This window comes from Dreissena polymorpha, chromosome 9 (assembly GCF_020536995.1).
Source record: "Dreissena polymorpha isolate Duluth1 chromosome 9, UMN_Dpol_1.0, whole genome shotgun sequence".
Classification (NCBI taxonomy): Eukaryota; Metazoa; Mollusca; class Bivalvia; order Myida; family Dreissenidae; genus Dreissena; species Dreissena polymorpha.
Genome location: NC_068363.1, coordinates 38,367,168 through 38,380,283, shown reverse-complemented (window position 1 = coordinate 38,380,283; position 13,116 = coordinate 38,367,168). Strand labels below are relative to the sequence as shown.

The window sequence follows — 13,116 nt, the reverse complement described above, 5'->3', positions numbered from 1 at the left end:
TCAAATGCATCAAAAGTATAGGTCTTATTATGATACGCTTGAGTCTGTGCCCTCAGGTTAAGAAATAATTAGAATATTGGTGGAGATTTTTTTTTTAGAAAACTCCCAGTGTATGGATTTTCCATCCTCAAAGCTGACACCCTATCCACTATGCAATTACTCTAAGTTTGATAACAAACAACATTTAACACATATTAGAAAGAGCTTAAATATTATACATCACTCTTTTATAAGATTTGCCTGCATAGCACAATTGTTTAGACATGCATAGAAATAACTTTAGAAACCATTCATCCCTCCTTATACCTACAATCAGAGCCATTTGCCCTATGCATAGCAACTAACAAGCACAACATGTCAGATCTTATGCCCATATTTTGAAAACATCTCAGAAAATTACCTAACCCCCTTAATTGAGTTCACTGAAATTTGTCATTATTTAATTGATCCGCTCAAATTAAAAACTAAATGTGAAGCAATGATAGCACTCGAAAAGAGGAAATCAGCTCAAAGGTGGAGACATTAGCTCAAAGGAGAAGAAATTAGCTCAAAGGAAAAGAAATTAGCTCAAAGGAGGAGAAACTAGAAACAACTTTTGACCAAGTTTGGTGAAGATTGGATAAAAACTACTTTAATTAGAGAGCGGACAACATGCTCAATGTTTAAATCGCACTAAGCGACCCCGTGACCTAGTTTTTGACCCAGCAAAGCCCATGTTCGAGCTTGACCTAGGCATCATCTACATACAACTTCTGACCAGGTTTGGTGAAGATCGGATGAAAACTACTTGAATTAGAGAGCAGACACCATGCTGAATGTTAAAAATCGCACTAAGTGACCCCATAACCTAGTTTTTGACCCGGCATGGCCCATGTTAGAACTTGGCCTAGAGATCATCTCGATACAACTTCTGACAAAGTTTGTTGAATATCAGATGAAAACTACTTGAATTACCGAGCGGACAACATGCTGAATGTTTAAAACACACTAAGTGACCCTGTGACCTAGTTTTTAACCCGGCAAGGCCCATGTTCGAACATGACCTAGACATCATCTAGATACAACTTCTGACCAAGTTTGGTGAAGATCAGATGAAAACAACTTGAATTAGAAAGCGGACACTGAATACGGGCCGACCGACCGACTGACCAACCGGCCGACAGACAGACCGACAAACAGACAGACAGACAAGCTCACTCCTATTTACCCCCCTAAACTTTGTTTGTGGGGGATATGACTACACTCCAGTTTACCTGAGCCTGTGTCTGTGAGAGTTTCTCATGCAGGATGTTGATCTCAGCCTTCAGCCTTGCCACCTCCTCCTCCTTGTCTGTCAGCTTGGACTTGAACAGGGTCTCCGACTGGCCGGACACCATGTCTCGCTCCTGGAGGCTCACCTGCATGCGATCCAGCTGTGGATAAAGGTATGAGATACAGTCAAAACTGAGAATAGCGGTCAGTCAAGGGAAATAGCCAATGTGATCGTTGTCAAAAATTAACTTCTATTCTTGAATCACCACTTTTTAGATGGTTGGTCAATTGGTAGTATTGCCATGTCGTTACCCCGCCCAGTCGTTCGCAAAGTGTTAAACAAAGGCTCATTGCTGATAACTAGGCCTAAGCGTTCTTGAGTTATCATCCGAAAACCATCTGGTGGACAGACGGAGAGACGGACGGACTGACATGTGCAAAACAATATACCCCCTCTTCTTCGAAGGGGGGCATAAAAATACAGAATAATGTCTTATAAATTGATTAAGTTTTACTATTTTTAAACTGAATCTATGACTTTATCAACAATAGAATTGTTGTTTACTCATGCATCTTGTTCATTCAATAAACCCGAGAGTTTGTAATACATTCATTGGGATGTGTTTTTAAGTTAAGATTGTCATGAGTCATTGACGTCATGTCCAATCAATTATAAAAGCAGATTCTCTGTCATGAACCTAAAGTACGGTATTACTGTATCGTTTTGTTATATCAATTAACAAAATTGATATACTAGTAGAAATGCACCATGGAGATATTCATGATCCATAGGAATTCATAAAAGTATAAGGTTTCACAGTTTTTACTATACAAGAAATTTCCCTTCTGCAATTGATGGCAAATGCATTGTTCATACCTCTCTAGTTGCAGAGGAGTAACGGCTATGTAGTGTCTGAAACTCCTTGTCCATATGTTCCATACGGCGGTCTGCCTCCGTACACTGAAACCAAGGGAGGTCAGTCAGTCAGGGGGCACAACTACAGGTTGGCAATCATGTTTAAAAGAAAATATAGGAAATATATGTACAACCTTATTCAGCAAAACATAAGAGTTGTGAGTACTTTTTCAAGAAAAATATAGGAATTTCTTGACAGTTTAGTCTTCATTTACATCCTTGTTTCTTCCTGCCACCTTTTTCCTCTTATTTTGTTCATAAATAAACCAGTCAAATTACAACATATATCCTAAACTCAGACATCCTCAGGGCTTATCTTATCCTTTAAATACAGGATGTTTGAACTTCTTCCCTCTGGTTATGGACATTTTGCTAAAATAATTTGTATGTTTTTACATATAGCCAGGGGTGGCGAAATCTCAAAAAACTATACTTGTCCACGGACAACCATTTAGGAAATTTAGATTGTCCGTTGCTGAACTACACTTGTCCGTTAGTGTTTATATAAATTATACACGCATATTTTGATTAATTTAATATAATGTGGAATATATCAAAATGAGTATGATTTGCTTGTTTTGTTTATATTTGTATTTCAATGGTATATTCATTATAGCAGCATATTATAAACAATATAAACACTTTCTAAAACGTTTAATCTTGCAAAGCTAGTGTTATTAAAACATGTGTTGAACATAAGTACATCGTAATCTTAACAAACTAAACTAGTCCAATATGTGGACCTCATAAAACTGAGGCTGTGCACCGCTACTGGTAGCAATTTGATTATCATCAACTGGTAACAATTGAAAATCTGTGAGCCAAGTTTCTTGAAAAGTTTCGGTGCGTTTACTTAGATCATATTTTTTTATCATAATCTTTCTTAGTTTTTTTGGGAGGTGGACTGCTAAAAGCTTCGGGTTTCTGCTCCGTTGTTGAAGATTTAAAAAAAACCTATATGTTCCATTTTTACCATTAAAGTCGTCTTAAATAACTAGGTAGACCGTGTTTTCTTTATCTTAGTTTGATTCTTTTTATTTTCGTCTGATTGTAAAAATAAAGAAACCAGTCTGTACACTGTCTAACAGTCGGGCCGAATGTCGAAAATGCGGCATGCTCCCGGTCTCTTATAGAATAAGGGAGATCACTGCGCAGGAGAGTGCCCGTATGTTAGCTTGATTGCTCCGCAAATAGCACTGACAATGTTATCGCGTGTCAACATCCGGTTTTGTAAAACTTAATTACGGCTTTAATACAATGTATTTTTGTGTATACCTGGACCCGACTTTTAAAAAACTTGTTGTCCACGGACAACTTACTTGAAAACATTCAGTTGCCCAGATAAGCAAATGTACGACTCGGGCAACTCGGACATTTGATTTCGCCACCCCTGATAGCATATTGATAAACCAATTTATCATTTCAACAGAACAGCTTCATACATTACTTATTCTTGATTTATGTCTTAACATAAAGCACTTTTAAGAAAACTAGTAATTTTGTAATATTTTACACACACAAAATTGAACATTAAATTTTAATTAATTAATTAATTAATTGTCAGTAGTTTAGGCAACCTATAGTAATGTTACAGTAAAAATACTATTATAACAAGAGCACTGCATAATGGGTGCCAACGCTCGGCTGTGAGTGCAGCTTTGAACAAGAGCACCGCCTTACGGGTGCAGACCGCTCATCTATTTTTCTTTTTAAAGGTGAAGGGACCTATCTCAATTTCAATCCCAAAGGAGGGAGGGGTGGAGTGGAGAGGGTGTATAGTGTGGGGGTGTGGTCATTTATTACATTATCTTTCAAAAATGAAAAAAATATGCACAAAAAATATGTTTCAAAAAAAAAAATTTTTTTTTGGGGGGGGGGGGGTTGGTCGGGGTAGTGTGAGGTTGTGGTGGTCATTTATAAGATGATCTTTAAAAAAAAAAAAAAAAAAAAAAACTTTTTTTTGAGGGGGGGGGATTCGGGGGGGGGGGGGGGGGGGATGGTTTGGGTGGAGTCTATTGTGGTATGTCAGGTAAGTGTTGTTTTGTCAAAGTATCAATCAAATCTAATCATAAATCAAGAATAGCAAAATTTGATAATTTGACCTTGAGAGTCAAGGTCATTTAAAGGTCAAGGTAAAATTCAACTTGCCAGGTACAGTACCCTCATGATAGCATTTAAGTATTTGAAGTTTGAAAGCAATAGCCTTGATACTTTAGAAGTAAAGTGGATCTAAACACAAAATTTAACCATATATTCAAAGTTACTAAGTCAAAAAAGGGCCATAAGTCCGTAAAAACGACAACCAGAGTTACTTGTCCTTTACTGTCCCCTTATGATAGTTTGAGAGTGTTCAAAGTATGAAAGCAATATCTATGATACTTTAGGGGTAAAGTAGACCAAAACACAAAACTAAACCAAATTTTCAATTTTATAAGTATAAAGGGCCCATAATTCCGTCAAAATGCCAGTCAAAGATACATAACTTTGTCTGCACAGTCCCCTTATGATAGTTAGTAAGTGGTGCAAGTATGAAAGCAATAGCTTTGATACTTAAGGAATAAAGTGGACCTAAACACAAAACTAAACCAATTTTCAATTTTCTAAGTATAAAAAGGGCACATAATTCTGTTGAAATGCAAGTCAGAGTTACATAACTTTGCCTGCTCAGTCCCCTTATGATAGTTAGTAAGTGTTGCAAGTATGAAAGCAATAGCTTTGATACTTAAGGAATAAAATGGACCTAAACACAAAACTTAACCAAAATTTTCAATTTTCTAAGTATAAAAAGGGCACATAATTCTGTCAAAATGCAAGCCAGAATTATCTAACTTTGCCTGCCCAGTCCCCTCATGATAGAAAGTAAGTGTACCAAGTTTGAATGCAATAGCATTGATACTTTGAGAAAAGTGGACCTAAACGCAAAACTTAACCGCACGCCGACGCTGACGCCAACGCCAAGGTGATGACAATAGCTCATAATTTTTTTTCAAAAAATAGATGAGCTAATAAATAAAAGCTTGTCAGAATTTTTTATTAAAAATTTAGAGGTCACAGTGACCTTGATCTTTGACCTTGTGACCCAAAAATGGGTGTGGCGTGTAGAATTCATCAAGGTGCATCTACATATGAAGTTTCACAGTTGTAGGAGGAAGCACTTTGATTTAATAGCAAAATGTCAAGGTTTTAGCACAACGCCGGCAGATGGCGGACGACACGAGGAACTGGCTATGACAATACCTCAGGTTTTCTCCGAAAACAGCCAAGCTAAAAATTATATTGTTATATATTTACCTCTTTCAGGTTGTTTTTGATTACTAAGTATAACTGAACACTTTCATTAATTGTCAACTGAGGCATGTATGATATGACCAAACACTAATCTGAGTTAAATGCACGGAAAGTGAGTAAAGAAAATATTAATAAATGGCTTCAAATTTCTGTTCACTCTTAAATTATTGAAGCCTTTTGACAAAATTTTGAAAAAAATATAGAAAATAGCAGGAAAATAAGGAAAATATGGGAGGGTTTTCAGTAAATAGAATTCCTATATAAAATTAAGGAACAAAAAGGAAGATAGAAATCAGTTGAAAGCCTGCAACTATAGTAGCTGGCTAGTCAACATGATATTTTTTTACAATAAGTCTTATCTAAAAAATATGGGCCGTACTCTGTGAAAAGAGGGTTTAATGCATGTGCATAGAGTTTTGTCTCAGATAAGCCTGTGCAGTCAGCACAGTCTAATCAGGGACAACACTCTCAGCTTTAATTTTATTTTCCGTTAACAAAAAGTCTCTTCTTAGCAAAATGTTAATGCGGAAAGTGTCTTCCCGGATTAGCCTGTGGGGACTGAACAGGCTAATCTGGGATGACACTTGATGCACATGCATTAAATCCCCTTTTCACAGAGCACGACTCATATCAAATGCCCCTATGCTTCTCCTACCTTGTTATTGGCCAGCTTGAGTTCGTCTCTGAGCTGTTTGATGGCGTCCCCACGGTGCTGGGCACTCCCCAGGGCCTCCCGTAACTTCTCCTCTATCTCTCGGTTCTCGTTACGCAGCTTCACTATGGCATCGTGGCGATCCGCAACCTGTCATAGGATTACAGAATGGGTCATTTGCAAAAGTTTTTTTTGATGCCTGACAAAATATTATGTTAAGGCAAAAAAGCAACTTTTTTTTCAATTTCTATAATAATAATTTTTTATGTGGTTTTATTGTGGTATTGGCATAACAACATAATGTAATAAACATCTATAATATAAAAATACATGTATAGAATATACTCATTAGTTAACCTACTAAAGAAATACAAACTATACAGGAACAAAATATACAAATAAAGTGACAAGTAAGCAGTACATGTATAGCTAATGGGAAGAATTAATGAACATTCCATACACATAGCTAAGCCCAGCAAATACTGAATAGCTGCGAAACAAAATACTGATATTCGCAAGAAAAAAATGCAAACATGTTGTTAACAAGAGCACCGCCTTGCGGGTGCAGACCGCTCATCTATTTTCTTTTTAAAGGTGAAGGGACTCTCATTTTCAATCACAAAGGAGGGAGGGGTGGAGTGAAGAGCGGTGCATTGTGTGGGGGTGTGGACATTTATTACATTTTCTTCCAAAAATGCGAAAAAAAGGAAAAAAAAAATCGGGGGTGGGGGGGGGGTGGGGGGGGATTCTTGGGTGCGATGGTTGGACGGTATTTCAAACATAAAATAATAAAAATAAATATTTGTGTTTTTTAACCGTTTCATAAAAAAAAATTGGGGGGGGGTGAGGTGGGGGGGTATAGTGTGAGGGTGTGGTGGTAATTTGTGAGATGATCTTAAAAAAAAAAAAAAAAAAAAAATAGGGGGGGGGATTCGGGTGGGGGGGTCGGGGGAGGGGATTATTGGGTGCGATGGTTGGACGGTATTTCAAACATAAAATAATCAAAATAAATAGTTTTGTTTTTTAACCGTTTAAAAAAAAAATTGGGGAGGGGGTGGGGTGGGGGGGGGTAAAGTGTGAGGGTGTGGTGGTCATTTGTGAGATGATCTTAAAAAAAAGAAAAAAAAAAAAAAAAAAAAAAAAATAGGGGGGGGGGGTGGGGGGGGGGGGGGGGGGGGGAAACGGGCGATGGTTTGGGTGGAGTCTATTGTGGTTTGTCAGGTAAGAGTAGTTTTGTCAAAGTATCAATCAAATCTAATCATAAATAAAGAAGTTATGGCAATTTTAGAGAAATTTAATAATTTGACCTTGAGAGTCAAGGTCATTCAAAGGTCAAGGTAAAATTCAACTTGCCAGGTACAGTAACCTCATGATAGCATGAAAGTATTTGAAGTTTGAAAGCAATAGCCTTGATACTTAAGAAGTAAAGTGGATCGAAACACAAAATTTAACCATATATTCAAAGTTACTAAGTCAAAAAAGGGCCATAATTCCGTAAAAATGACATCCAGAGTTATGCAACTTGTCCTTTTACTGTACCCTTATGATAGTTTGCGAGTGTTCCAAGCATGAAAGCAATATCTATGATACTTTAGGGGTAAAGTGGACCAAAACACAAAACTTAATCAAACTTTCAATTTTCTAAGTATAAAGGGCCCATAATTCCGTCCAAATGCCAGTCAGAGTTACATAACTTTGCCTGCACAGTCCCCTTACGGTAGTTAGTAAGTGTTGCAAGTATGAAAGCAATAGCTTTGATACTTAAGGAATAAAATGGACCTTAACACAAAACTTAACCAAAATTTTCAATTTTCTAAGTATAAAAAGTGCACATAATTCTGTCAAAATGCACGCCAGAGTTATCTAACTTTGCCTGCCCAGTCCCCTCATGATAGTTAGTAAGTGTACCAAGTTTGAATGCAATAGCATTGATACTTTCTGAAAAAAGTGGACCTAAACGCAAAACTTAACCAAAATTTTCAATTTTCTAAGTATAAAAAGGGCACATAATTCAGTCAAAATGCACGCCAGAGTTATCTAACTTTGCCTGCCCAGTCCCCTCATGATAGTAAGTAAGTGTACCAAGTTTGAATGCAATAGCATTGATACTTTCTGAGAAAAGTGGACCTAAACGCAAAACTTAACCGGACGCCGACGCCGACGCCGACGCCAAGGTGATGACAATAGCTCATAATTTTTTTTCTAAGCGAAAAACCTCCTTCACTTACAAATAACTAATTTAAATGCATAGAGCAGGCAATTTCACTCTATTAAAAAGAAAAAAATGGAGCCTACATAAAATATTTCTTGCTTCAACTCCAATGACTGAACTAAAAATGTTTTATGTTTCCATTAAAATTCTTTTCATTTGCAATAAATGAAAGATACCTATAAACATGTATTCAAGGTAAAAAAAAACACACAATTATTACTTTAAAAACATTGATATTGTCAGAATTATTTGTATAAAGAATCATTAGCAAATTAAAATACATAATAAACTGGTTCTTTTAACTGTACATCCACCGACACATGCAAGTCATGGTACAGCAAAGAAACAAATAACATTTTATTGTAGGCCTTAAACTGAAAAATAAATTAAAATTCATCATGCATTAAACATTAAGTGACAACTGGATTTAAAAGTGCAGATATATATATATATATTTGCATATACATGGGAATTTAACAAGACAGTGCTAGCATGTCATTCACATTCTGACAAAGTTGTTACGTCCTGCATACATCTACTTCTTAAGCTGATCTCATTTTAGACAGGTTAGGATCTGCCACACAATGTTAAGCTGTTACTTCATTATACACTATCATGCTTAGAATTACCGCTTTAAAAATTACTCAATTGATTTCCAATACTTTAAATTAAGTATATATATGGGCGGTGCTCTGTGAAAAGGGCTTTAATGCAGACTGCAGTGCAGTCTGCACAGGCTAATCAGGGACGACACTTTCCACATTTATGATCTTTTTTTGTTTCAAGACAGTCTCTTCTTAGCAAAAATCAAGGTAAGGTGGAAATTGTTTTTCCTGGTCTAATCACAGGGTAATCTTGGACGACACTTTACGCACATGCATTAAACCCTCTTTTCAGAGAGCAAGGCACATATATATTTAAGGTAGCAGAAGCATATCAAAAGTTTAATGGATGTTTCTAGTGAATCAGTGTTCCAAGTTGTAAATTCTGATAATTTGGCATTATTTGTTTGAAATATTGCAAAAAAATGTGATCACTTTACTTCCGACAAGAAGTTGTATTTGAAACAGTACAAGTGATTGAGTCATTGACAGGTAAAGTGACTGCAGTAAACAAACGTAAAATGACACATACATAACTACTTGAAAATATGGATGTACATGTACACAAATAAATAGTAGAAGACAATTTGATATTATCTGACACTAATAATGTTAAAAACATTTTTGAATTATTATCAATTTTCTACAATTTGTCCACGATTTGTTTATACTTAATGCCAATATTATATGAACAATTGTTGTTTATATAAAAGTCTAACTAATTGATAATATTTGTTCTGTCATATTGTTTTCTGTTTGTCACAAACTTGATATTTAACTTTATACGTATCCTATAAAAGCAAAGCAAACAATTTGCAAAAAAAGCATAACTCAATGAATCTCTACAGAATTTGAACTGATTCATAAAAATGTTTTCCTGCACAGAATTGGTTCAAATTAATGAGATCATACAGCACTTATAAGCAGCAAACAAAAAATAAACATCCATATAAAGTGTCTGGGTTTATGCAAATAATGTTATACACGAGAAAGCAAGAATTGTTACAAGTCAGAGTACAAATCAGGACATAAAAACCTACTTCTGCCTTTTCACGTTTCAATTTTTCAACCTGTTAAAAACCAACATTTAATTTATTGTAATGCATAATATTTATAAAGATAAGAACAACAAAATAAAAATATCAGTGAGATTGATGGATGCCTGATGATGTGTTTGATGACGTCAATTTTTGAGTTAACCCTTTGCATGCTGGGTAATTTGTCTTCTGCTAAAATGTCGTCTGCTGAATTTCTAAAATTAGCATTTTCTTCGATTTTTTTCAAAGAATACTATCAGAATAGCAAACAGTTTGGATCCTGATGAGACGCCACGTTCTGTGGCGTCTCATCTGGATCCAAACTGTTTGCAAAGGCCTTCATAATTCGGTTCCCGCACTGAAAGGGTTAATACTTATTATTATCAAATTACACAAATTAATGTTAAAAGGGCAATAACTCAGTGTAAACTCACTGAAGCCAAACAACATGACAACATGTGTATATCCACTGTTTAGGGGTACTACATAACAAGAGCACTGCATAATGGGCGCCACGCTTAGCTGCAAAGCTTTTTTTTTTTTTTTTTTAGAGGTCACAGTGACCTTGACCTTTACCCTAGAGACCCAAAAATGGGTGTGGCATGTAGAACTCATCAAGGTGCAGCTACATGTGAAGTTTCAAAGTTGTAGGTAGAAGCACTTTGATTTTAGAGCCAATGTTAAAAACAAAATGTTAAGGTTTAAGCATGACGCAGACTTCACGACGACGGACATGAAGAGCTGGCTATGACAATACCTCGGGTTTTCTCCAAAAACAGCCGAGCTAAAAATTTCTTCAAACAAAGTTGGATAACTAGTTCCTGTGATCTGACGCAGAGATGTAAAAGTCATTAGTTTCTGATATTAAACAGGCAAAGGAATTAACTTTCAAAGGGCAATAACTCCCTGAAAAATCAACAGAGCAAACCAAACTGACAACATGAACATGTTCATCCTTAATGGAAAGTGCATATAAACTTTCTTTAAATTCATCATCAGCTTCTGCGATCTTGGGCTGAAACAATACATCCCATAGAAAATGACATTCTCATAATCAAGGGGCATGTCCGACATATTGCGATGCTGCATATTGCGTTTCATCAAGTTTTGATCATTAGTGTGTGCGATAACGAAAATTACATTTTAATAATCAAAGGACAATAACTCCTTGTAAGAAAATTGAACCGGAATGACCTGACAACATTGCACATTTCCACTTTATATGGATGATGCAGATAACCTTCCATCCCACTGGGTTCAATAGTGCATGAGATCTCGCATGGAAATGCTAAATCTAAAAGAACATTACTTATAATTACCAAAAGGGTAAAATCTCCCTGCAAAATAATCGGTCACAAAAGAACTGACAATGATGCTCCTGTTCAAGATATGGGATGCGGCATATCAAGTTCAACACAATTCGGATCATAACTGTCTGAGGTTTTTGGCCGAAATAAAAAGAGGACATATTAATGATAAGCAGGACAATAACTCATTAAAAAATCTTATTTGAACGGACAACCTGACAATGATCATATTTTAACACTAAATGGATGATGCATGGAAAATGTTATCAAATTTTATCCATAAGTATTTGATCTTGCTCAGATATAAAAAGTGTGATGGATAGAAAGACAGACGGAAGACCAGACTGACCTCAATTTAATTAATAATCAGAGAAATTTGTCCAAGACCCGAAACAATTCCATCATAATTTAGATTCAGAGGTATGGAAAAAGCAAAGAATATATGCTCCTTCCCCCATTTTGGGAGCATAATAAAACATTGAGCCCTATTCAGGTAGAAAATAAATCCTTTGGTTCATGCGATCATATCCAAAAAAAGATTTTTTACATTTTCTACAAATTATTTATTAAAAGAAGTAAAATAAATGCTTAAATAAATACTGTAATGATAAAGCATGCATGTTTATGACAATAACATGAAATTTTAAATCATGAATAACACAACTTTTTCTTCAATTAATTTTAAGTATTTTTTAGGCCATCTGGCAAATGTGTTGAGTTTGTTTTTTTGAATACGAGTGCTTCTTATATTTACCAAATACAAATATGCAATAGTCACAATATTGGTGACATGCTTACCTCTGATGCAAGAGTGTCCCTGGTTTCCTTTGAGGTGGACTGCAGCTTCTGAAGACTGTTGGTTAACATGGAGATCTGAAAATCAGGGGAGAGAACACTGTACAATCTGTACATTGCAAATGGCCATCCATGGAATAAAGCGTGGCAAATGTTGCTTTCTTTCCGAGAGGAAAGGGGAAAAATGTGCTGTAAGTATAAATTCAATATTAAAGCAAGAACTTCGTGAATATTTGTAACAATAATGTAACACAAAATTATTAAATGAATAAAATATCAAAATAGTATTTATAGAAATTACCACATAATCAGTTCAATTGATGTAGTCTAAATGTTACTTAGGTTGTGTAAGAGGAGGTTTCAAACATACTTAACATAGCCTAGCTTACAAGAATGTTGCATAAATATTCTTTATTTGCTCAAAAAATCAGCCATGGTATGTATTACAGAAAAACATTTAAAAACTGATATTACACTTGTTTAAGACATGAAAGTGTTCACCATATACAGAGTAGTAAAATACATGCATAATCAAACTATTGTATATGTAAGTGTAAATATTCAATAAAACAATGGGTCAATAATGATCATGTCAGTATAGTTTTCCTATATGGACAACACATAAATAAAACACTTATCATAACAGACGCAAAATATAAGACACAATGAAAGCTGCAAACACAAATCCTGCTCAACAAACCGATGTATTTCTTCCAAGCTAAGCATAATGCATCACAAAACAAACATAATTTAACACATACGATATTAAATTAGCATTATTTATATAGGCTTCATATCATTAAAATTACAGATAGAAATCATAACCTGAAAGATAATGTAACTGACACACGCATTTTGTCAAGATCTCACATTTAGAATTTGGTTCTATCGTACATAAAACACATAAATTAAAAGTACAATGAAAAGAAAAAGCATATTGTGTTCTTTTTTATTTTATGCTTTAATTTTATGAAATAATAATCAATTAAACAGAAGTTGTTCCTTCAAAAACAGTTCTTGTAAAAACCTTATGACTTTCACATGACCAATTATTAA

The 13,116-nt window shown here is 35.2% G+C and overlaps 1 protein-coding gene across 17 annotated transcripts in view; it reads right to left on the bottom strand.

The window, feature by feature from the left end:
• Nucleotides 1–13,116, bottom strand: part of LOC127843761 (golgin subfamily B member 1-like) — a 141,311-nt gene that overhangs the window by 72,839 nt on the left and 55,356 nt on the right. For 14 of the 17 annotated variants that reach the window (XR_008032324.1, XR_008032325.1, XM_052373508.1 and 11 more), the window contains 5 exons: nucleotides 12,064–12,138; nucleotides 9,962–9,991; nucleotides 6,111–6,257; nucleotides 2,129–2,212; nucleotides 1,254–1,412 (listed from right to left, as the gene is read on the bottom strand). Coding sequence is in view for 15 of the 17 variants with exons in the window: in XM_052373508.1 (XP_052229468.1) it covers nucleotides 1,254–1,412; nucleotides 2,129–2,212; nucleotides 6,111–6,257; nucleotides 9,962–9,991; nucleotides 12,064–12,138 (495 nt within the window). In the remaining 2 variants the exon portion in view is untranslated. The remainder of the gene's footprint in view (nucleotides 1–1,253; nucleotides 1,413–2,128; nucleotides 2,213–6,110; nucleotides 6,258–9,961; nucleotides 9,992–12,063; nucleotides 12,139–13,116) is intronic. The other 3 variants (XM_052373501.1, XM_052373509.1, XM_052373514.1) reach the window with 1 other exon arrangement.